The sequence below is a fragment of the Cenococcum geophilum genome, assembly GCF_001692895.1.
Source record: "Cenococcum geophilum 1.58 unplaced genomic scaffold K441scaffold_3, whole genome shotgun sequence".
Classification (NCBI taxonomy): domain Eukaryota; kingdom Fungi; phylum Ascomycota; class Dothideomycetes; order Gloniales; family Gloniaceae; genus Cenococcum; species Cenococcum geophilum.
The window spans coordinates 204,826-225,445 of NW_027137561.1; the positions used below are offsets into that span (position 1 = coordinate 204,826).

The window sequence follows — 20,620 nt, forward strand, 5'->3', positions numbered from 1 at the left end:
CTACAATATATTCATCTATGTTGTTTAAAGACCTTCTGCGTGCCTCCAAAACAAAATGAAAGAGAGAATGAAAAAAAGGTAAAGTTGTACCCAAGCACTTACCCTATTAGTCGATCAGCAAAAAATCTTATTCAACTATGTTTATTGCGAAGTGTTCTCCGCAAGACTTTTGAGGGGTTGGAGCAAGAATGTGGAATAAAACCACGTCGGAAAAACTGCGTCGAATGATTTTGGCTTATCCGTGGGATGGATTCAAGGAAAAGCCGTAGAATGATTAAACACCAAAGTAAATAGTTCACAGCAGTCTCGCTGGGTTATCGCACTGACACTACTGCATGAGTTCTCGCTCAGATCCCTCATTCTCGATAATCACCCAACCACCAAAGCTTCCCTTTCCCATTATTTTCCATTGTACACCTCGGTCCGTTCAACCCCACTCAATACGATCTACAATAACGTGAATACCAGATAAGGTTCCTCATCTAAGCTCCGAAACTGCATTGTGTTCGTGCCAACGTCTTCGCGATAACAATTGTGCGTCCTTTGCGAAATTTGATATGCCTCTTTGTTTCCTGCGGTAATGCTAGATTAAAACCGAAAAAGAGGCGAAAGGCTGAGACAGTGACGTTTTCTAGTAGATGAGTTGTCAAAAAATGCGATGTGTTGGTTGAACAGAGACAGCAGATCCAGCGTCTAATTCCAAACCCCGCAACCTTTCACCTTTTATTCACGCCTATACTCCAACGCTACCTTCCTGAGGCTTGGCAAATGCGATGCACCAAATGTGAACGAAAATTAAAGTAACATGTTGAAGACATGATGTTATCATCGCCGCGAATGTCTCACGAATGATGCAATCCCCCCAAATCTTCTCAACCTTAGAAAATAGTATACAAGTCCGAAGGCAAGTCCACCTAGATGTCCAGAATGCGCTATCTTAGTTCCGGGCCGATCGAGATAATAGGAGTCTAATACGAAATATCCTCCGATAAGTACCCATAAAGGAAGTGGAATAAAGCCGTAAAGAAGCATAGATTGTTTAGGGGAGAGACAAGCAGCAGCTGCACCCATACCCATCACGGCCCCGCTAGCTCCGAGACCGTACTCTTTTACATTCGGTTGTTCTCGACTGTATTGGTGTAGAAGAAAGCCGGCACTTCCGGATAAACCGGATCCAACAGCCAAAGCGGCGATGTGAGTTGCTTTGATGCCTGGATGACGGATAAGGATGCTGCCAAAAGCATACATGGAGACCATATTTCCAAGAAGGTGCCATATATTCATGTGGAAGAATGTAGAAGTGAGTGCCGTCCACCATTTCCCGGCTCTCACCCCGTCCAAAGAGATGACAAAATTGTTCAAGATCTTTTGATACAATTGATAGTTGGAAATCGTAGCAAATGGACCAACTGATTTGGTCTTGGCAGGTTCCGCGTAATTATATACCGCGAAAACAGCAGTATTCGCGCCTATCAAACCCCAGAGGACTTTTGCGGCGCCTCCAGACCCATAGCTAGAGTAATTTGAATACGGGCGAGAGAATCCTCGGCGGAGCATCTGGCGACTGTACCTGAGTGCATGGACGGGTAACTGTCTGGAGGTGGAAGAGTATCGCCGTAGGAAAAAAGACATGGTGGCACGTTGAGAGAGCGCCACGTAGGGTAATCAATGGTCTGTAACGGACTTGATGTACAGAATGAAGCACCTGACGCTGCTGGATAAAGATTGTTTGGAGGAGCTTTGCAGTGGCTTTGGGTTGCGATGTCGCTGGAGTCACGATAGATATAGTATGCGGTCGTGGCAAGCTCCAAGGGCTTCTGCTGCAAGGGGTGAAAATGCTGAATTTTAATTGGCAACACCGAAGAGAGCTTTCAGGAAAGGTGATTCAGGAGCAGGCTAAGTATGCAGTATAACAGTGATTTTCGGGTTGCACTCGTTTCGCAACTAGGTAACGTGGAGAGGGGGAGGCGGCAATAGGCAGATGCTGCGATCGATCGATTCTGTTTGCTTCGACGTTCCCCTGTCCAATCATGTCGGTTGGCCCAGGGCCCCTAGGCATGGGCTAGCTTTGACCGGCTTCACGCTTGCCCACGACTTCCCTTCATAAAGAACCTGACTCGACTACCTACCTCACAGCTCTCCTCACTGCGCCTAACCTGCGTGACGCCTTTGCCAGGACCGCCACACCCTTGACAATCAAGATATTTCTCTCACCACGCAACCTTCTAGAGTCTCCGCACTGCAAGGCTCGCCCGTGAACAAATTCAATCCTCAGCGCAAATACTGCTTCTACGCCTCCTGCTAACTAAGAAGCTGCGTCCTCGGACAGTTGCATGAAGCGACGACCTGCCTAAAATCATCGAATCAACCTTTCTACCTTTACTACCGCACGACGCGCATCCAGGCACAACCTCCTTCGCCTGATCTCATTTCCCACCGCCAGCGGCGGCCACTTGCCTTGACTCAGAAACGCCCTCCTCTGAGCTATTAGCCACATTTAAAACAAAATATATAAGTCTGCGGTCATCTAGCCCGACAAACTACGCTTCCGTCACTCCACACTCCAGTGACACTCGCCTTTGCTCACCCTAGGTGGCATATCTGCAAAATGACATCCGATATCACAAACAAACTAGCGGCGACAAAACTAGGGTAGGTGGGAGGTATCTAGGACAATTAGCGCCAAACTGACTTGTCATACAGCGAGCCATCATCATCGGACGCGAACTGGAAAGATGGACTCAAAATTTCTTCCAAGGACACTCGACCGCAGACTGAGGTACGGAGTGAAAGTGTTTGGATTGGCACTGCTTAGGATACTAAATTTTCTCCAGGACGTTACAGCAACCAAAGGCCTCGAGTTCGAAGACTTTTATATTAAGCGCGAACTAATGATGGGGATTTTCGAGGCCGGCTTCGAGAAGCCATCACCCATCCAAGAAGAGACTATTCCGGTGGCTCTGACAGGGCGAGACATTCTTGCACGAGCAAAGAACGGAACTGGAAAGACTGCCGCTTTCGTCATACCTACCCTCGAACGTATCAATCCTAAGAGCACCAAGATACAGGCCCTCATACTTGTTCCAACGCGAGAGCTTGCGCTGCAAACATCCCAAGTTTGCAAAACTCTCGGAAAACACCTAGGCGTAAATGTTATGGTAACAACGGGAGGCACTGGCCTCAAGGACGACATTATTCGACTGAGTGAGCCAGTGCACATTATTGTTGGAACTCCTGGAAGAATTCTTGATCTTGCAAGCAAGGGCGTCGCAGATCTCTCAGCTTGTGTAACATTTGTGATGGATGAGGCAGACAAGCTGTTGTCCCCAGAGTTTACTCCAGTCATCGAACAACTCTTGGCTTTCCATCCAAAGGATCGTCAGGTCATGCTCTTTAGTGCCACTTTCCCAATTGTGGTTAAGAGTTTCAAGGTAAGTAAACCACCATGCTTATAGTCGCTCACCGGGTAACTAGCATTCACAGGACAAACACATGAATTCACCATACGAGATTAACCTCATGGATGAACTCACGCTTCGAGGTATCACTCAATACTACGCCTTTGTTGAGGAAAAGCAAAAAGTTCACTGTCTCAATACCCTGTTCAACAAGTTGCAGATCAACCAGTCCATCATCTTTTGTAACTCGACCAACCGCGTCGAGTTGCTTGCCAAGAAGATCACAGAGCTTGGCTATTCTTGCTTTTACTCACACGCCCGTATGCTTCAGCACAACCGTAACCGTGTTTTCCACGACTTCCGGAATGGCGTTTGTCGTAATCTTGTCTGTTCAGATCTCCTCACTCGCGGTATCGATATTCAAGCTGTCAATGTCGTCATCAACTTTGATTTCCCTAAGAACGCTGAGACCTATCTTCATCGTATTGGTCGTTCTGGCAGGTTTGGTCATTTGGGTTTGGCTATTAACTTGATTAATTGGGAGGATCGTTTCAACCTCTATCTAATCGAACAAGAGTTGGGAACTGAGATTCAGCCTATCCCACAAGTCATCGAAAAGAAGCTCTATGTTTATGAGTCCCCGGAGACTATCCCACGTCCTATCTCCAACAACGCCAGCCAGCGAAATCAAGGCCAAACCCAAAATCAAGCGCAAGGTCAAGCTCAGGGTCAAGCCCAAACTCAAGATCAGGACAACAATGCAACTGTTTCCCGCTCCAACTCTAACCAATCCAACAATAGGCAAAACCACCAGCGTAATCAGCGTGGTGGTGGCCAGTTCCAAGGACAACGGCGGGGTCCGCCTCCAAACCAGCAGAACCGCCAGAACGGACACAATCCTCAACGGAACACTCGACCCCCACCTGCTGCTCCGGCGTAAAACCTTGAGCTTGCAAGTGATTCGAGTTGTATGCGTATTGTTCCTCATTTACCTGAGCAGTTCTCGTCAACCTAGGCTTTGTGGCCCTCTTTTAACATATCTGGCGTGATTTCCCTTTGCGCAGTGGACCTGGGGGCAGATTTTGGTATTTTTCTCAACATGCACATATTTCTGGTTTCTGCTTCATGATTACGGGAGTGGGACACGACTCGAAACGGGATACCTGGTTTTTCTTCGGAGATGTTATGAATCGAAAAACCGGCGCGCCATGGAGTTAACGGTTTCCGTCCCTCGTATCTGTACTATATGTCTGGTCTCTCCTGGATCTTTGGTTCATTCTATTTCTTTGTTACTTCCACCCAAGTTCACGACGCCGCCTTCTATTTCTACGTCCGGCGGTCTTCCATTCCCTTGTTTTACTGTATCCAGATATCCCTCCTGCGTCTTTCACCGACTTGCGTCCCCATCGATTAGCTGGATCGACGACTGGCGGTGTAATTCTTAAAAAGTTCATTCTCTCTTGTTAGGATTTCTGGCTCTCTCAGTTACCACCCTTTCTCAACATTCCTCAGCAACTCTGGCCCTCCCCTGACAGAAACGGGATATACTTTCTGCCTTTGTTGGGCAGGGAACCGGCCCTCTCTTTCTCATACACACAAATCTTTTCAGGCGTTGCATGTCAAAAGACGCCTCCGGGCTCTCACCAGCCATTCTCATTCCTCAACACTTGGTCTCGTTGTCCCTCGAGACCATGCATCATCAGACATTCCCTAAACGGTGCTCTCATCCCATCAATACGTCATCTCATGGGCGCTACGGAACGGCTCATCTCACTTTATTGTTGATCATCCTTTTCGCCTCGATAAGGACCGGATCAGTCTGGGCACCGATCTTTTGTGTAGCCGTTTTTCCGGATTTGACTAGTTTTTGACCAGTTTCATCTGCAGAAATGGTAGTAGGGCATTGGACGTGCCTGGTAGAAGGAAAAACCGCAAGAAAAATTACTTTATTTTTTATTTTTTAGAAAGACTTGGTTGAGGCAACGGCGATGGCATGATTCGAGCTGGAAGCAGTCGATTAGATTGTCTGTGGCCCGGCATCGTGTAGCTTTTTTCCTCAATGCAAAATTACTTTCTCTCTACTCGTGCTTCCATGGTGAAGTGAAAATGATTACATTCTAACGGATTAGGTTGCCTGGATTGTTCCAAACTTGCACATTCCCATCTTGCCATCCTGCCATCTGTACATCTATGCATCTGCATCCCGTACATTTGCATACCTCCAAAATTTCTCGACCTTCCTATGTGTAGTACCATCCCTCGCATTATTTCGAGTATTTGCTGCATAACACGCATTACTTTGACCAAAAACCGTTTGCCGTACATCAACGCCTAGAAATTACTTACCACCCTTATCACCTGCGATTGAGCCCGTTGATGAATCTTAATCATTTCATTTCATATGCATATATACGTATGCAATCCGAGAACCCAAGGATGCGAAAAAGAAAGGTCCCTTAGCATCTCCCAGATCATACACCCCCACCCTTAAACACCCTGCCAAGAAACCACCAAACCCACCGCATGCCCGCTCCCCGAATACACCGTCGCCTGCGTCGAGCCACTTGGCACCGCATCCGCCGAAAACGCCGTACTGCCCCCCGCCGCCAGATTCCCGTTCACAGCCGTGAAGACGGTCGCGGTGCTGACGCTGGACCCGCACGTCAGCGCGCCCGAGGACGCAATCGCGCACTTCCCCTTCGACGACGTCAGCGTGAAGCCGGACCCGCTGGCCGCCGCCGTGAAGGTCGCGCACGTGCCGGAAGTGTACCATGTCCCGCCGCTGATGATGCAGCCGTCCGTCGCGCCGCCCGTGACGACGTTCAGGTAGCCTTTACCCGAAAACGTGCCCGCGGTGCCTGTCGGGGTAGTGGCAGTGCTGGTCTTGGTGCCGGTCACGAGCGTCGTGCTGGTACCGCCGGCGGGGCTGCTGGAGACCGGGGAGCCGCTTTTCAGCAGGTACTTGATCCCCGTGGAGGGGCAGGTGGATTTGGAGCCGTCGGGGTTGGTCGCAACGAAGGTGCCGGTTTGCACGGAGCCACGCACGTCGTAATGGTACCAGATTTCGTTGAGGGCGCCGGAGCTGCAGCCCAGAGTGACGGAGAAACCGCCGCGGTTGGCACCGAGCGCGGTTTGGATCTGCGCTGAGGTGTAGGTGGCTGTGTTGGAGGGGACGATGCCGGCGGCTGAGAGCCACTGGGGGGAGTGTGGGTTAGTGGGTGCTCTTTTAGAGATTGTGGCTCGGATATTTAGAGGGCTGTAATAAGGATAGGGAGGACAGAACATACATCGTAAGACGGCAGTGTCTTGAATAGGTCTACCACCTTCTGGAAGAAGTCTACAGCCTCTTCCGTCGCTTGGTAGTTGGTATAGCAGCTAGGTGATAGTGTGCTTATGCAGGTACCGTGCTTTCCCCACTCGTGCTCCCAGAAAGTTTCGTCATCTCCTTGGTTATCTTTCCAGTATGTGTTCATATATGACAGCAGATCCGTCCCTCCAAAGGATTGCAGAATGGCTGTGATATTGGTATACGCTCGGTTGGGATCACAGTTGGAATCGAAGGTGCCGTCACAGTGGTCCGGCCTGTGTATATGTTAGCACAAAGCCTCTAATGGATGCTTTATTTAAGCAATGTTTGCCTACCATAATCCATGAATAGTCCAAGAGTTTGACGGGCCCGTTGAAGGATTAGTATCCCAGAACTGCGTCTGCAAGAGCTGTCCACCTGGAGCATTGAAGCAGCACAAATCCGACACCGCAGTAGTATTCTGGCAGCTCAACTGGGGGTTCGAGCATGTCTTGGGTGTCCCTCCCAGTACTCTCGATCCAGAACCTAGAAGCAGCTGGGCGCCACCAAAGGCGAACTTGGAAATTGACCGCAGAGAAGGAATTGAGAAAGCCATGGTCTTTGCGATTGCAGCGCGATCTGCTCCTAGGGCAGACCGAGGCGCATTTTTGTACTGCTTCAACAGTGCCCAGAAGGGCCATGCTGAACGCGGGCACAATAAGCCAGACGGAGCTCTGCAGCGCGATCCCCACACGGAAGGACTAGAGGTAGACTTCTCGTATTGGACAGAAGAACGAGACTACTAGAGATGAAAAAGGGAGGTGGTTGTATGCATAGAACACACTGTGGAAGGCAGTCCTACATTGTTTAGTGGCTGTCCAGTCAGGGAGCAGTCCGAGGCCTCATGGGGGGTTAAAACAGGGCATTGCCCAGGCATGCCAGGTGCGGAAGATGATGAGGATCGCTCCCGGCTCCGGCATGACGACCAACCAGCGGCGATAAGGTCTAACGGGGCGTGCGACAATGGTGGAGGGATTGAGGTCGTTGCAAGGTGGGCGGGCCATGGCGATCAGCGGCACTCGCCTTGGCCTGCGCCTGCAGGAGTGGCTTAACTGCTGCACGGGGCTGACCCGTTGGACCTGCTTGTTCTGGGGCGATGGCCGGACCCTATCCCAGCCAAATTACCCGTTTCACTGTGAGCTCCTCTATTTCTAGTCGCACAGATGGCTGGATACAGTCTGCCCGTGAAGCTATTAGGTCGATGCATTTGGAAAAAGGACGACAAATTGCCAAGAAGAGTATCATTCAACCCTGGGGTAATTGGGTATCTACCGATTCACTTCGTATAAAACTTGTTATCGTACAGCTCGACGAACTCCGCAGCTACTGCTTAGACAACTTATTTTGCAGTAAAGCCTTCTCCGTGCAGATGCCACGACACCAGTCTAGTTGACGAGATAATTGCCAACGGATTACAAGGCCATATGACCTGAGGCCGTAATACTACTGGAAATATACAAGACCATAGCGAACATCCTCCACACATAGCTGTAATCTATGACATGTGGACGCCTAGCTCCCGCACCGTTAAGGCAGAATAAGCCGCACAGTGACTAACACATGCAGTCGATTTTAATACCCGTTGTATGGCATGCTGCTGTCATCATAACTCGGATAGCCGTTCCCATGATTCTTCTCACCCACATCGTCCAAGCTCTTATACTGTCCAGGGCCTCTACCACGGCCCCTTCCGCCACCACCTCCACCGCCACGAGAGTATCCGCCTCTTCCGCCTCTGCCGCCATGTGACGAGCCCCTCTGGCCTCCGCGGTTTCGGTGTTGGTTCCCGCCTCTGTAGCCTGACGAAACCCCACCGGGCCGCTTGTCATCCGACCCTCTAGGCCGTGAATGTTGGGGCTGCCAATTCTGCGATTGAGGACCCGTTCCGTTTAATGAAATATACTCCTCTTCGCGAGGATGCATGCGCTTGTGGTTCTTATTTGGGAAATAGCTTTCCCACTCGCTCTCGTTCGCTTGCTCTTCTTCGACTCTCAGCAGTACTTTTTCGCCTACCACAGTCTCAAACTCAAACGCCTTGTCGTCTGGCACGGGATGCCAGTTTTGAATATGCACAGCATCCGCTGGCTTCGCACCTCTACGAAGAGCGAGAACAACTGTCGGAGTTGGGTTCTCTGAGTAGTATTTTTGAGTATGAGGGACGGGTTCAACACGTGCAGCCCAAAGTCTGTTCTCAAAGACGGAGATACCAGTGACGCGCCAAATGACCTTTTTGCCTATGCCACCCACCTTATCCAAAATGCTTCTAGGGCATGGTTTTGGTGTGATTAATATGCTGTTAGCAAGAAAGCGTACCTCACCCTCAGGTGTGTTTGAAGGCAAATTGACAAGAGCCACCAGCTTGTCGGTCATAGGCGGCGGTATCATATAGCCTGTGTAGAAGACTGTCCGCTTAATCTGGTAAGGACGTACACCTGGAAGCGCATTCCCGCCTTTGACAGCAAGATTGTGCGTGTTGATCATTCGTTGCACTTCTGAAACCTCTGAAACCGGGTCTAAGCTTGTTGCATTCTCGGCAACTTGAATTACTTCGGCAGTGATAGGTTTCCGTGGCGTTGGAGCATCTGCCGACATCAAGGCTTTGTTGAATGCAAAGAAGAAGTCGCGGAAACCCTTCACGCTAAAAGATCTGAGCATTAGTGAAGACCACTGTTTTAGTTATAACTTACTGCTTCACTCTGTCTTCGTAGACTCTGATCTCATCCGCGTCCTTGTATGTGTAAACAATATCTTTGAGTAGTTCTTGCTTGAAAGCCATAGTGTTTGAGAACTTCTGGTTCGTTGGACCAACAGTAGGTTTTAGGCAAACCATATCAAAGTCCAGCTTCTTGCTTCGAACAATGCGCTTAATTAGTTCGCCAAATCCACTCTCAGATCTACCGGTAAGTAAAACGTTTAGGGCATCTTTTTGCTGCATGGTGAGCTCCACAAGGCTGACCTTCACATCCGTTAGCGGGTTCCTTCCATCAATCCAGCATTCCAACCCACTATCTGCTCGTTCCACCATCCTTCCCAAGCTTTCGGCTCCTCTCTCTCCACGCCCTCGCCCGTTGAAGCTAGAATTGCAGCATCATGCCACCATCCTCCGCTAACGAAGATATCTGGGGATCCAAGCTGGCCGATCGTAGGACTGTTCCATATCTGCTTATTCGGTAGGGGGCTTGCAAACACTTATGAAAAATGGTTAGCCACCGTACATCCCCTCCAACCTAGAATGACTTACGCGTATTATCGAAGTCGTAAATGTGAATAGCTTTGATCTGCGATACACCTGTCGAATACTATCAGCATGATACTGCTCTCTCAGCCCAGGCACACTGACTAGGTAAGTCCTTGTCATCGCATGACCACCGCTTCAGCGCAGTAACAGTATGCATCACTGATCTGCCATTGCTCGTGCCGTTCGATACCCCAATGGGTCCCGATCCTAACATCCTCCGGGACTGCGAAAGTATTGGTATTCGTCTTGAGAAGGCGGAGAGCATTCAACGGCTCCAGGAGCGAAAGGGAGAAAGGTGGGAGGAAAAAAAAGAAGGCGTTGGGGATGAGGGTCATGGCGTAAGGCAAGAGTAATGATGGGAGTTCTTCAGCCCTGTATATGGCCCGAGCGTCTCGCGCCATCATGCTCGTTATTTCGCCGCATCACTTCCGAACTTCTTCAACCCAGCGTATGGACGAGATCGTAGGAATTGAGAGGGATGCACCGCAAGCACTCCCACCACATTCCGTCTCTACAGCACATAATGGGTCTTCGGACGCCTGCGTTATTTGCCTTTCCGCTGTCTCAGAGAGAGCAATCACGGTTCCATGCAATCACTACACCTTCGACTTCATTTGCCTCGTGAGCTGGCTGCAAGAGCGCTCAGCATGTCCACTATGTACGCCTTTTCACCTCTTTATTCTCTTGGTCTTTGGACTCGTGCTAATAATCTTTTGAACAGGTAATACCGAAGTCACCGCCGTCGAATATGACTGGCGCTCTCCAACAGACTTCAAGACCTATACCGTCCACTCCACCCAACCCCCACCCAAATCTACAGAATCCTCTACCACCCAGGCATCCAGGACATATACACCCTCTCATCGTCCCAACCGCCCCAGACTCAACCGAGCGCGGCCATCCTCGTCTCTAAGCCCCGACACTGCTCTCCTCCGCCGCCGCCACATCTACCAGCACGGCCTCTACTCCCTCCACGTCGGCAGCAACCGCGTCTCCCGCTACAAAAACCTCACGCCCTCCCTCTTTGCAAGCTCTCCAGACCTGCAGTCCCGCGCCCGGGCCTGGATCCGCCGCGAACTACGCGTCTTCACCTTCTTAAACCCAGACACCGACACCAGCAGCTCCAGCTCGGCCAACAATAACAACGCCAGCACCAGTGCCAGTGCCAGCGCCAGTACCACCCACAGTAGCAGTAGCGCTGAAAGCAGCGACGCCAACAGCAACACACGGCGCGCCAACAATGCCGAATTCCTGCTCGAGTACATCGTCGCGATCCTCAAGACGGTCGACACCAAAGGCAGCAGCGGGCAAGCCGAGGAGATGCTGCAGGAGTTCCTCGGACGGGACAACGCGCGGCTGTTCCTGCACGAGCTGGGCGCGTGGCTGCGGAGCCCGTACACCAAGCTCGAAGACTGGGACCGGCACGTGCAGTACAGGGAGGCGCTTCCAACGCACTTTGACGAAAGCGGGCGGGGGTGTGGCCGTGGTCAGGGGAATGGCTGCGCTGACAGGGCGGCGTCGAGAGGTGCTGATGCTGTGGTGGGAGATAGCGGGTATAGACGGTCTCCGTATCCTCAGGATAGGATCCCGTGGCGAAATCGCCAGTACGCTTTACGGCGGTACGCTCTTGATTGAAACTACAGCGCTCAGATGTAAGGCAGAAAGACAAAGCGTATCCGAATGTGGTCATAATCCCGCCTGAAAGATGTCGTCGACGCCACGATACGTATCTGTACGGTATTTACAGGAGCATAAGCAGGTCGATACCTACAAGCCCACCGGACTTAATTGGCCCGATTTCCAAAGTAGACCAACACTGTCAGCCACTGCGAATACATCTCTTTCTCTAACTAAGAGCACGAGGTTCAATATTCCCATCACAGCAAAAGTCTCCAGTTATCCAAGACCACTTCGAAGAACAGAGGTGAAGAGAACGTTCCCATAATCTAAAAAACCGGGTCGGGCACCAAACCGCAAGCAAAATCCATCCTGCCAGCTTTTAGCAGCGTTCTACATAGGTATATTAGGTGCAGGAAGAAAAAAAAGAGACAAGGTCAGGACGAAACCAGCATGCATCAACTTGTCCAAACAACCTCTGGAACAAGAACCCCCCAACCATCACGCATCGCTCGCCAAAAACCCAGACTCTCTCTCCCTCTCCCCATCGCTCTCCACACTCTCCCGACAATCTACCCACCGAACCCTCACATCCCCCGCCCCCGCATAACCCCCAACCCTACCACCCCCCCACTCATGCTCCCCCGCCGCTGCACCTCCACACTCTCACTCCTCGTACTATCCAGGCTGCGCCTCATACTACTACTACTACTCCTTCTCCTCGCGCGCCTCGTCTCCGCGGGGTCATGCGGACTCAGCCCACTAGCTCTCGCAAACAGGTTCAGGATATCCGTCAGGCTGACGACGCCGGACAGGCGGCCGGACATGCTGGCGGCAGGGACGGCGGCGGAGATGGCGGGCGCGGGCGCGAGGGCGGCGGTGTAGGGCGGCAGTAGCGGCGTTGCGGACGGCGTGGCGAGCGCGCCGGGGGTGCTGGTAGTGGTCGGGAGGGGGGTTATGGGGGACGGGGGCACGAGGACGGCGGGGGTCGAGGCGGGGGTCGGGGGACCCGAGGAGGCGGGCGAGGGCATCTCGACGACCCACATCCTGGATACGCGGGGGGGTTAGTTGGGGTTTTTTTGGCAGGGTGGTAGGGCGATTGTGGGGACGTACCGGTGGGAGCGGGTGGCTACTAGTTTGGCGACGGTGTGGGCGAGGGTCGAGAAGGAGTTTATGTGGAAGACGGGGAAGGGGTCTTTGCCGTCGTTCATGCCGCGCTCGGAGAGGATGACGGATATGAAGTGGATGCAGGAGGAGCGGAGGAGGGGGAGGGAGGAGGATTTTGTGAGGAGCTGTTGATCGATTGATTAATTGGCTATTCAAGCACTCAGAGCCGGGTGTTACTCACCCTAACATCTACATGGGAAATGTTGCCGATGACGTTGTTCTGGTTGTCGAGAACTGGGAGCGAGGTGATGCCTTCGTTGTTCATGAGCTCGAGGGCATCTGTGAGAGGTTTATCGCCGCTGGGTCGGCGCATTAGCTCTCAATTCCTCCAGCAGAGTCAATTTGGGCCAGCTTACTTGATCGCAAAGACTGAATGGGAACCAATGTTCAGATCCTTAATTAATTGAGGGTACAACTGGTCAATCGCCGGGAAACTCTTGCGGTTTTCCCAGAAGAACTGCACCAACCTCAACTGTGATAATAGACCCATAACCTCCGTTGTATTCTCCTTAACGACTATGATCTGGTGGATTCCGCTACCAAAGACCTCCATTGCCTTGGCCAGATCGGCAGTATGCGGGAGTGTGATGAGAGGTTCTTTCCTTCCAAGATCTTTTACATCCTTGAGAGGAATAGGCTTCCCTTCCCTCCCTTTCCGTGCAATTTCATTAAATGAAGCTTCATCACTTTCCGGAGGTTGTGCAAGCCCGACAACGAGCAGGAGATAGGCGTTTAGGTCGTTATAATCGAACGTGCCAATCGCGGCCGTGGAGCTAGGGGAATCGCGAACGAGGACGACATTGGGAGAGCCTGAGCCGACCAGTATCTGCAATTCCAATCAGTCCATCTCATCCTCACAGCACCGCAGCTCCCAGCTCACCTTGGTCGCCTCCTCCACGCTGGTATCGTACTCGACAAACCGGACCTGCTCAGGATGGACGATCTCGCCGACGTGGATGGTCCGCCATTCTCTGCCCACGAACTCCGGGGCGCCGTTCTTGGTCGGCGGGTTGTTCAGCAGGTCCTGCAGCGCCTGCTGCGACAGCGACGGCTTCCTGTGAGCGCGCGGCGACTGCGGCACGCCCCGCAGGTTCTCCGCGAAGCTCTGCCGGTGCCCCATGTGGGGACTGGACGATGTCCGCAGCGAGGGCTTGTCGGGCGGCGATCGCGGCCCTGCATTCGGCACTGAGTGCAGGACCAAATGGTTCCTCTCGTGCTTCTTCGCGGGCGGCTCTTCTGAGGCAGGGTGGTCTGCCATTACCGCATGTGGGGGTGGTGTGAATAGGCAGGGGTTTGGTGTCAGGATGAGGTGGATTGAGAGGTGAAGGGAGGTGGAAGCGGTATGGAGATACAAGTAGGGGAGTACAGGTCAGAGGAGTGCGGTGAGGTGGTGTGCAGTTCGTATGTGAAAGGTCGGTCTGGTTTTGCAGGTTGATTATGGCTGGATGGCTGGATGGCTGGAGGTGCTTCGCCGCTTCGCGTACAGTCGCTTCGGAAAAGGATGGGTTTATGTCAGAAACCATGATCAAGTACAGAAATTTACCGAATCCTCACCTGTTTGAACCACTTTTCTGTACCCGCGCATGACACCACCCATCCTCCATACCAATACATCGCCGTTGCCTATTTTTTTTTGAAGCTATTTAAAGCCTATATTTTTTCCTATTGTAGTTAGCGCTATGGTATATAGGAGGAGAGCTAAAGCACCTAAGAATACTATAAAGAATACTTCTAAAGCGCCTTAAGAAGTAGACCTTACTATTGAATCTGCACTAATGCCTTTTACTACTATAGAACAGTCTAAAAGCCCTTAAACCTTTCTTTTAAATATAGCCGTGTATGCTGATAGCATAACGCTATTTAGTAATGTTTTACCTATTTTATTCGGAGTCTTTAAATTCTAGGAGTTTATTGCCGAAAATGCACGTTAAGCCAGCGAATATTACGGCCTTTATTCTTTCCAGCTTAATTAATTAACTGCTATTATTATATTAAGTCCAAAGGATCCTATAATACCTAAAGAAGTTAATAATATAGACGAATGGTGTGAAGTAGAGGGAATAATAGAGACACAATTAAAGTACGCGAGGAAGGCTTTTTGGGTTAATCTTATAGTCAAATATAAGACCGCTGCTACGCCTTTTGACGCGTCTACTAAAGCCAGAGATGCTAAAATTACTACGGCTGTTAATGCGCGTGTTAAGGCAGCGCTTTAAGCGGCAGGTTTTTTAACCAAAGTAGCGGCCGATAAGGAAGGGTCCTCTAGTAAGAATCACAAAGGTATAGTAGAGGAAGTTATTGGCAAAAAGAAGAGATTAACTACCACTAAAATATAGAAAGAGGCTGCTGAATAACGCGACCGTGTAGAAGTTAAAGGCAAGCATATATACCCGCTACTTAAACGTTATTGCTACCTTTAATAGCACTGTAAGAATAAAAAGCATGGCGTTATACACTGTCTTAAATTTAAATTAAAGCACTACCCATTATATGCTTACTACTAGGCGCGCTAGTTAAAAGTAATTAAATAGAAGAAAGCCACGCTTAATATACTAGATCTATTACTATTATTAAAGATTAGGTATAGTAAACGCATATAGAATAGGGAGAATAAAAAAGATATAAAGTTGGATAGCTATAAGCACCGTTAAGGTAACTCTAGCAGCACAAACAAATTAATTAGCTCCCCCCTAAGACAACGGCAGCGATAAAGAGAGGCTTATACCATAGTTATACAATCACCAGCTAATCCTATTCCACAGCAAGACTAATTAGTAGCAGTAACAATTTTAATAAACTAGATGCAGTAGCAGAACTAGTAGATACTATAATAGGTGTAGAATGCTATATAGGCGGCAATGCCTCCTTCTATACGACCAACTATCGCTAATAGTTATTTTATAGTGGACCCTATACTAAATACAAGATCCTTATTAGTGCCGTTATTATAGAGCGCTCTATTAGTTCTAGCTTCATCCTCTAAAACGCCTACCCATTACTATCCACCCCTAACTATACCTATAAGCCTACTACCTAGTAGCCCCGCCTATAGCGATATTAAACAATTAAATAGTAAGCTTAGTGCCTTTACTAAATGGCTATAAAGCTATTACTTAGTTATCGCCAACGCCTTTACTAAAGCGGAGTTAATTTTGATTAAGGAGGACTATAACTTTAAGTTACTTAAGCACGCGCTACTTAATAGTAGTATGGGCCATATAAAGCTGTATAGGATTGGTTTAATATATGGGCTTATTAATCGCATGGTAAACTGCTTAGAAGACTTTAGAACGGATTAGTGACGTTCTAATACTACAGCAGAGGCCTTACTTAACGTCTTAATTGGCAAGCACCCTATATAGATATATTACAAAAGACTAGACCTTATCCTTTTTATACTACCTCTTAATTCCTACCTATAAGAAATGGCCTTTTACCCTCTTATTAAACCCTTATTACTCTACCGCATGGCTTAAAAAGTTACTAAAGTTATTCTATAGATTAGCTTCAAATTAATAAGCACGCAGCCACTGCTTTAAGTTATAGAAAGAAGCTTTAATTGGATTAAAATCGGGTAAGTAAGGAGGAAGATATTAAAGTCTAACACTAGTAGTATTACAGAGGCGTTAAACTTCCTAGGTTTAAGTAAGTAATAGTATTAAATACCTATCCTTTATAGACACTATATACCTTATTGCGATGGATTAACGTATTATTTATTACTAGAACTAAATAAGGCTATAGATAAGGCTATATACGAGTAAGAACCTCATTCTTTATCTACTTAATAAATATTAGTCCGTCAACAGCGCCCTAGTGTATTAACTAGCTAGGTATATAGCCCTAATAGGTATACGCTAGCAGTAAGCTCCATCTTTTAGATCTCTTTAATTCCGATATTCCTTTAGTAGGCTTATTAATTGGCGCCCATCTATACTTCCTATTTATTATCTTCTTATTATAAGCTGATTTATTAACAAAGATAAACTAATCGCGTCTATAGCTACAGATTTAAATAATCTAGTCGTCCCTTAGGCCTAGGTTACGCTGCTGCGTAATTATCCTTATAACCTTTCTACTCTATTTTCTTCGCTTTAATCCAGCCAACAGTATACTTTATGCTACTATTATATTATATTCGTCGTATAGAAACCAGAGTATCTCTTTAAAATAGGCGTCTGGGCTATATATAAGGTATTTAAAGAGGCCCTAATTAGTACGCGTTTATTAGTAAAATTAACATTAATATTACTACTTAACGTTATACATCTAGAGCTTTATCTATAAGTAGTAGTGGCCTGCCATTTCCCCTAATCGGTGGATTAATCTAGCCATACCTCTTTAAATTCGCCCTTTAGCGTTAAAGAGTAGATGGAGGAACGCGGGTTTTAACTTCTATATAGAAGTTGTCGCAGCTAAGGTTAATTAGAGCTTATATAATCAACTTCTATTTAGTTAACTAGGCGGGTTTACCTATAGCTTTAAATAGAAGATAATAATAAGGCGATGGGTGGTGTCATGCGTGGGTATAGAAAAGTGGTTTAAACAGGTGAGGATTTGGTAAATTTCTGTACTTGATCATGGTTTCTGACATAAACCCATCCTTTTCCGAAGCGACTGTATCTGAAACTGCAGCCAAGACCAGTGATATCGATAGCGGGCCTAACTATAGTGGCATGCTCTAATCGTGACGTACCACCTGCGCGGGGTCACGCATCACAACCAAGCATGAGATAAGTCAATTCTCTCACCCCTCAGAGCTACATAACCTGACAGACAATCAGATCCCATATCAGACACCAATGCTAGCGAAAATAATCTGTGCAACCGCCATCAACGATAGACTGCCTGGCATTTACATCATAAATCTCCGTAACCTGATTAAAACAGCCCCAAAAATATACAACGAATGTTCCAAAAATGGACAACCAGAAGCTTCAGATGCCTGCGACTTTTCGTACAAGCAATTCCGAGGTCGAGCTGCTAAATTCCCTTAAACATCCAGCATGCTCCTGACAGTTTGTGGTTGGGCATTTTCCGTCAACGTTCGTGTTGATGTGCCAGTTACTCCTGTCATGGTACTCGAGTTATCGCTCTCGGTCCTCGTAATCGTGTGCCTATCTCCGGTGATAGGGTCCTGAGGACTTTCATCCGTAAAAGGATTATGGGCTGACCTATCTCTAGATCTGTTTCTCAAAGTCCCCATGTTGCCCAGCTCGACATTAGCTGTGATGTTCCCTCCGGTGGGTCTCCCGCCCCCAACTTCAGTCGTCAGATTCCTCAATCTCTGTTCGTCTGTAAGGTGACTGTCTCCATGCGATTTACTCCACCAGTTCGGCTTCTTTACAAGACCCAGCTCTCGATCAGCGGACCGACCTCTCTCTCTTCGTTGCTCAATGATGACTTTGTCTTCGTTCTCCTCCACATACCCAGCGATCTCTAAAACGAGGATGATTAACAGCGTTGTACCAAAACCGAGTCCAAACGGCCAGCCAGGATTCGCATTATACTTGAAAATACTAATCTCCCACACCCAGGCCGATGCGATAGCGTAAGCGATGCGTACTGCCAGGATGATGATACTTAAAAACAGCTTAGTCGGACAGTAATGGCAGAACGAGTTGAATTTGTTCCATATCCCGGTCGCGCGAGGCTTATAATGATAGAGGGAGTGCCGGAGGGAGAAGCAGATGACCAACCATGCTAGAGCGGCAAGTATCGCGCCCGCTTTCCCTCGGGTATCAGTCGCCGAGGGTCTAGCCACGGCATCTTGCTGGTCTGGAGAGTGCTGCTTCTCGATCGGCGTCCATGAACGGGGAATGACCATGAAGAAATTCTTTTGTTGTTAGCACTGAATTCAAAATATGCTATCAGGCGTACAAACCAGCCAAGCGAACAGATAGAAGATTAATGGTATCCAAAATTCAGTTTTACCCCTCCTGTCATCTTGTGGTAATAAAACTGGATCGCGATCACAAATTTGCCTTTCTTGCCACGAGCCCCTTTGAAAATTAGTTTATCGATCTAAATGCTGGATGTAAAGGTACGCACCAATGCCTTGTTGCTTCCCACACCATAGCAAGGGTCCCTGGCAACATTAACGAGAAGAAAAACCCTTGCAGGATAATCGGAATATCTTGTAGATAGTATCGATCCACATCAATCCCCGTCAGACAACTGATTATAGCGCAAGCCGCCACGAAACACATCCAATACCACTGCCATCGCCTGCCAACTACCCGAAACCTTTTATCTTCTCGAAGGAACAAGCGTCCGTGTTTCCTGAGGTTCACCAGAGAAAACATGATGCTGGCCATAAATAGCGACCCGAAGACAATGCTCGAGATACCGCGACCGTGGATGTGGTAGTATGGCCTATAGCATGATGTCCCGTTTACCCAACTGCCATTCTCGAACATGTGAGGCTGGTAATGGTCGAATATGAGGTAGCATTTCGATGCGTTAGATATCGTGTGGTTGGAATATATGGTGTAATTGTATAGATTGAGAGCTGTGAGGTTGAAGTGGACGCCGTTGACGACAGTGTCGCTGGAGTTGTCTCCAGAGGGGAACTGCAACAGCTCCCGCATGTTGATGAGGCCCATGACTACGGTGTTTGTTTTCGATGGGTATGCGCGGAGGAGTAGAGAAGGTAATTAAATGATAGAGCTTTATAGATTGTCGAACATGACCTTTTGGAGAAGTCAAGTTGCCCGAGAAGCATCGAGGTGTTAGAAAAGCTCGAGCTCGAGATGTGGGGAGGCGCTATCCGCAGCAATCCGGCCTGGTGGTCGGGCTTGCAGACTTTGGAGACAACGGATCAAGGGGGATAAGGCAGGAAAAGAATTCACAGGATAGTTGGAAAAGAAATTTTTAACTAAATGGCGCCGGAAGTGTCAGGAAGAGCGCTGGAGATGCAGGATTATTCAAATCTTCTAAACATGACGCCCGGCCCGGCTTCCGCTGTCTCTTTGGCGATCGTGTCTGTGCGTTTGGCGCCGATCACGTGATATTTCTACATATATTATTCCAGTGGGCGGAAAAACTGCAGCCACACTAGCACTTCCTGCTTCCTCCTTCAAGCCGTTTTCGTCCCCATCACCGACACGGTGCACCAAAGCTTCGCTACAGCTAAGAACCATCAACTCTCCTCGGTATCGCCGATAATAGTGGAATCCTACTTATGTTTTCTTTTAGAAGCTAATCCTCATCGAATAGCGCTATCCCTTGCAACACTGGCGTGCTCAGAGGAAGTGATCTGTGCGCGAACATCAGTTTTGAAAGTACGCACAACAACACAGGGGATTTAATTAAAAGGATCCTATTGGCTAGATCCTTATCGATAATGATCACGATAGCGGTATTTGTACAAATGGTGGGGTGGCCCGAGGAGTAGTCGAGCGAGAGCAAATAGAGATCACTGAATGGCCCAAGTGCACGCTTGCACTCTTATTAGGGCACGTGGCACCCCAACCCTTTGTCGTTTCTTGATCCACACGGTCACATACTAGTCACGTGCTCTCATAGAACTCATGATCCCCTTTGTCTCAGCATGCTTAGACCACATGGGACGCCGGATAAATCCGGCCCGATGGCACTAAACTAGTTTAGGCCATCTGTCCCTGTGTGGTCTGAGACACTTTGGCCGACGTTTATAAAGCATATCGCGATATCTATATGGCTGATATTATAGATATTTACTTCTTATTCTTACGACAAGTTTAGGCAGCTTAAAAAATCTATTAATTATACACTAGGCTCCGGCGAATTAAATAGTCTACGTAAGAAGTCTCCCCGCCTTCCCGTTCCTGATATTAATTTTAAAATAGCCGTAACGCGGTTTGCTAAAGTAAA

General features: G+C 48.7%; 8 protein-coding genes across 8 annotated transcripts; 3 read left to right on the plus strand and 5 right to left on the minus strand.

The window, feature by feature from the left end:
• Positions 1-416: 416 nt before the first annotated feature.
• On the minus strand, positions 417-1,752 carry K441DRAFT_155260 (rhomboid-domain-containing protein). Its single transcript, XM_067640219.1, has one exon. The coding sequence runs from the start codon at positions 1,630-1,632 to the stop codon at positions 826-828; it is 807 nt and encodes a 268-aa protein (XP_067509085.1). The 5' UTR covers positions 1,633-1,752; the 3' UTR covers positions 417-825.
• A 681-nt stretch (positions 1,753-2,433) lies between these two features.
• K441DRAFT_155306 (DEAD-domain-containing protein) lies at positions 2,434-4,472 on the plus strand. The gene is made up of 4 exons (XM_067640221.1): positions 2,434-2,652; positions 2,704-2,779; positions 2,835-3,431; positions 3,475-4,472. The coding sequence occupies exons 1-4, from the start codon at positions 2,609-2,611 to the stop codon at positions 4,336-4,338; spliced, it is 1,581 nt and encodes a 526-aa protein (XP_067509086.1). The 5' UTR covers positions 2,434-2,608; the 3' UTR covers positions 4,339-4,472.
• Positions 4,473-4,929: 457 nt separating this feature from the next.
• On the plus strand, positions 4,930-5,307 carry K441DRAFT_155278 (uncharacterized protein). Its single transcript, XM_067640220.1, has one exon. The coding sequence runs from the start codon at positions 5,015-5,017 to the stop codon at positions 5,267-5,269; it is 255 nt and encodes an 84-aa protein (XP_067509087.1). The 5' UTR covers positions 4,930-5,014; the 3' UTR covers positions 5,270-5,307.
• A 181-nt stretch (positions 5,308-5,488) lies between these two features.
• On the minus strand, positions 5,489-7,710 carry K441DRAFT_626512 (ribonuclease M). The gene is made up of 3 exons (XM_067646136.1): positions 7,041-7,710; positions 6,686-6,980; positions 5,489-6,593 (listed from the first exon to the last, which is right to left on the minus strand). Exons 1-3 carry the CDS (start codon positions 7,298-7,300, stop codon positions 5,886-5,888), a joined length of 1,263 nt encoding a protein of 420 aa, XP_067509088.1. The 5' UTR covers positions 7,301-7,710; the 3' UTR covers positions 5,489-5,885.
• A 340-nt stretch (positions 7,711-8,050) lies between these two features.
• Positions 8,051-10,313, minus strand: K441DRAFT_651720 (uncharacterized protein). The gene is made up of 5 exons (XM_067647240.1): positions 10,085-10,313; positions 9,986-10,033; positions 9,751-9,932; positions 9,432-9,700; positions 8,051-9,382 (listed from the first exon to the last, which is right to left on the minus strand). The coding sequence occupies exons 1-5, from the start codon at positions 10,137-10,139 to the stop codon at positions 8,317-8,319; spliced, it is 1,620 nt and encodes a 539-aa protein (XP_067509089.1). The 5' UTR covers positions 10,140-10,313; the 3' UTR covers positions 8,051-8,316.
• Positions 10,314-10,432: 119 nt separating this feature from the next.
• On the plus strand, positions 10,433-11,617 carry K441DRAFT_536448 (uncharacterized protein; the record flags this gene model as incomplete). The annotated part of the gene is made up of 2 exons (XM_067642415.1): positions 10,433-10,640; positions 10,704-11,617. 2 exons carry the CDS (start codon positions 10,433-10,435, stop codon positions 11,615-11,617), a joined length of 1,122 nt encoding a protein of 373 aa, XP_067509090.1.
• Positions 11,618-11,935: 318 nt separating this feature from the next.
• Positions 11,936-14,348, minus strand: K441DRAFT_155352 (uncharacterized protein). Its single transcript, XM_067640222.1, has 6 exons — positions 14,321-14,348; positions 13,647-14,255; positions 13,123-13,592; positions 12,948-13,065; positions 12,713-12,891; positions 11,936-12,646 (listed from the first exon to the last, which is right to left on the minus strand). Exons 2-6 carry the CDS (start codon positions 14,022-14,024, stop codon positions 12,187-12,189), a joined length of 1,605 nt encoding a protein of 534 aa, XP_067509091.1. The 5' UTR covers positions 14,025-14,255; positions 14,321-14,348; the 3' UTR covers positions 11,936-12,186.
• A 2,967-nt stretch (positions 14,349-17,315) lies between these two features.
• K441DRAFT_651722 (uncharacterized protein) lies at positions 17,316-19,689 on the minus strand. Its single transcript, XM_067647241.1, has 3 exons — positions 18,818-19,689; positions 18,651-18,768; positions 17,316-18,602 (listed from the first exon to the last, which is right to left on the minus strand). Exons 1-3 carry the CDS (start codon positions 19,369-19,371, stop codon positions 17,760-17,762), a joined length of 1,515 nt encoding a protein of 504 aa, XP_067509092.1. The 5' UTR covers positions 19,372-19,689; the 3' UTR covers positions 17,316-17,759.
• Between the last annotated feature and the right edge of the window lie 931 nt (positions 19,690-20,620).

Bases quoted from the DNA above. Each gene is read 5' to 3' on its own strand.
- K441DRAFT_155306 (XM_067640221.1), top strand. From the start codon at position 2,609: ATGACATCCGATATCACAAACAAACTAGCGGCGACAAAACTAGG. The intron at 2,780-2,834 runs GTACGGAGTGAA...AATTTTCTCCAG, and splicing joins ACACTCGACCGCAGACTGAG to GACGTTACAGCAACCAAAGG. The intron at 3,432-3,474 runs GTAAGTAAACCA...CCGGGTAACTAG, and splicing joins TTGTGGTTAAGAGTTTCAAG to CATTCACAGGACAAACACAT.
- K441DRAFT_626512 (XM_067646136.1), bottom strand. From the start codon at position 7,300: ATGGCTTTCTCAATTCCTTCTCTGCGGTCAATTTCCAAGTTCGCCTTT. The intron at 6,981-7,040 runs GTAGGCAAACAT...ACATATACACAG, and splicing joins TGGACTATTCATGGATTATG to GCCGGACCACTGTGACGGCA. The intron at 6,594-6,685 runs GTATGTTCTGTC...CACTCCCCCCAG, and splicing joins AGACACTGCCGTCTTACGAT to TGGCTCTCAGCCGCCGGCAT.
- K441DRAFT_155278 (XM_067640220.1), top strand. From the start codon at position 5,015: ATGTCAAAAGACGCCTCCGGGCTCTCACCAGCCATTCTCATTCCTCAA.
- K441DRAFT_155260 (XM_067640219.1), bottom strand. From the start codon at position 1,632: ATGTCTTTTTTCCTACGGCGATACTCTTCCACCTCCAGACAGTTACCC.
- K441DRAFT_155352 (XM_067640222.1), bottom strand. From the start codon at position 14,024: ATGGCAGACCACCCTGCCTCAGAAGAGCCGCCCGCGAAGAAGCACGAG. The intron at 13,593-13,646 runs GTGAGCTGGGAG...TTGGAATTGCAG, and splicing joins GCGTGGAGGAGGCGACCAAG to ATACTGGTCGGCTCAGGCTC. The intron at 12,892-12,947 runs GTGAGTAACACC...ATCGATCAACAG, and splicing joins TTTCCCATGTAGATGTTAGG to CTCCTCACAAAATCCTCCTC.
- K441DRAFT_651722 (XM_067647241.1), bottom strand. From the start codon at position 19,371: ATGGGCCTCATCAACATGCGGGAGCTGTTGCAGTTCCCCTCTGGAGAC. The intron at 18,769-18,817 runs GTGCGTACCTTT...TAATTTTCAAAG, and splicing joins TGGGAAGCAACAAGGCATTG to GGGCTCGTGGCAAGAAAGGC. The intron at 18,603-18,650 runs GTTTGTACGCCT...TAACAACAAAAG, and splicing joins TCTATCTGTTCGCTTGGCTG to AATTTCTTCATGGTCATTCC.
- K441DRAFT_651720 (XM_067647240.1), bottom strand. From the start codon at position 10,139: ATGCATACTGTTACTGCGCTGAAGCGGTGGTCATGCGATGACAAGGAC. The intron at 10,034-10,084 runs GTCAGTGTGCCT...AGTATTCGACAG, and splicing joins CGATGACAAGGACTTACCTA to GTGTATCGCAGATCAAAGCT. The intron at 9,933-9,985 runs GTAAGTCATTCT...ATTTTTCATAAG, and splicing joins TTACGACTTCGATAATACGC to TGTTTGCAAGCCCCCTACCG.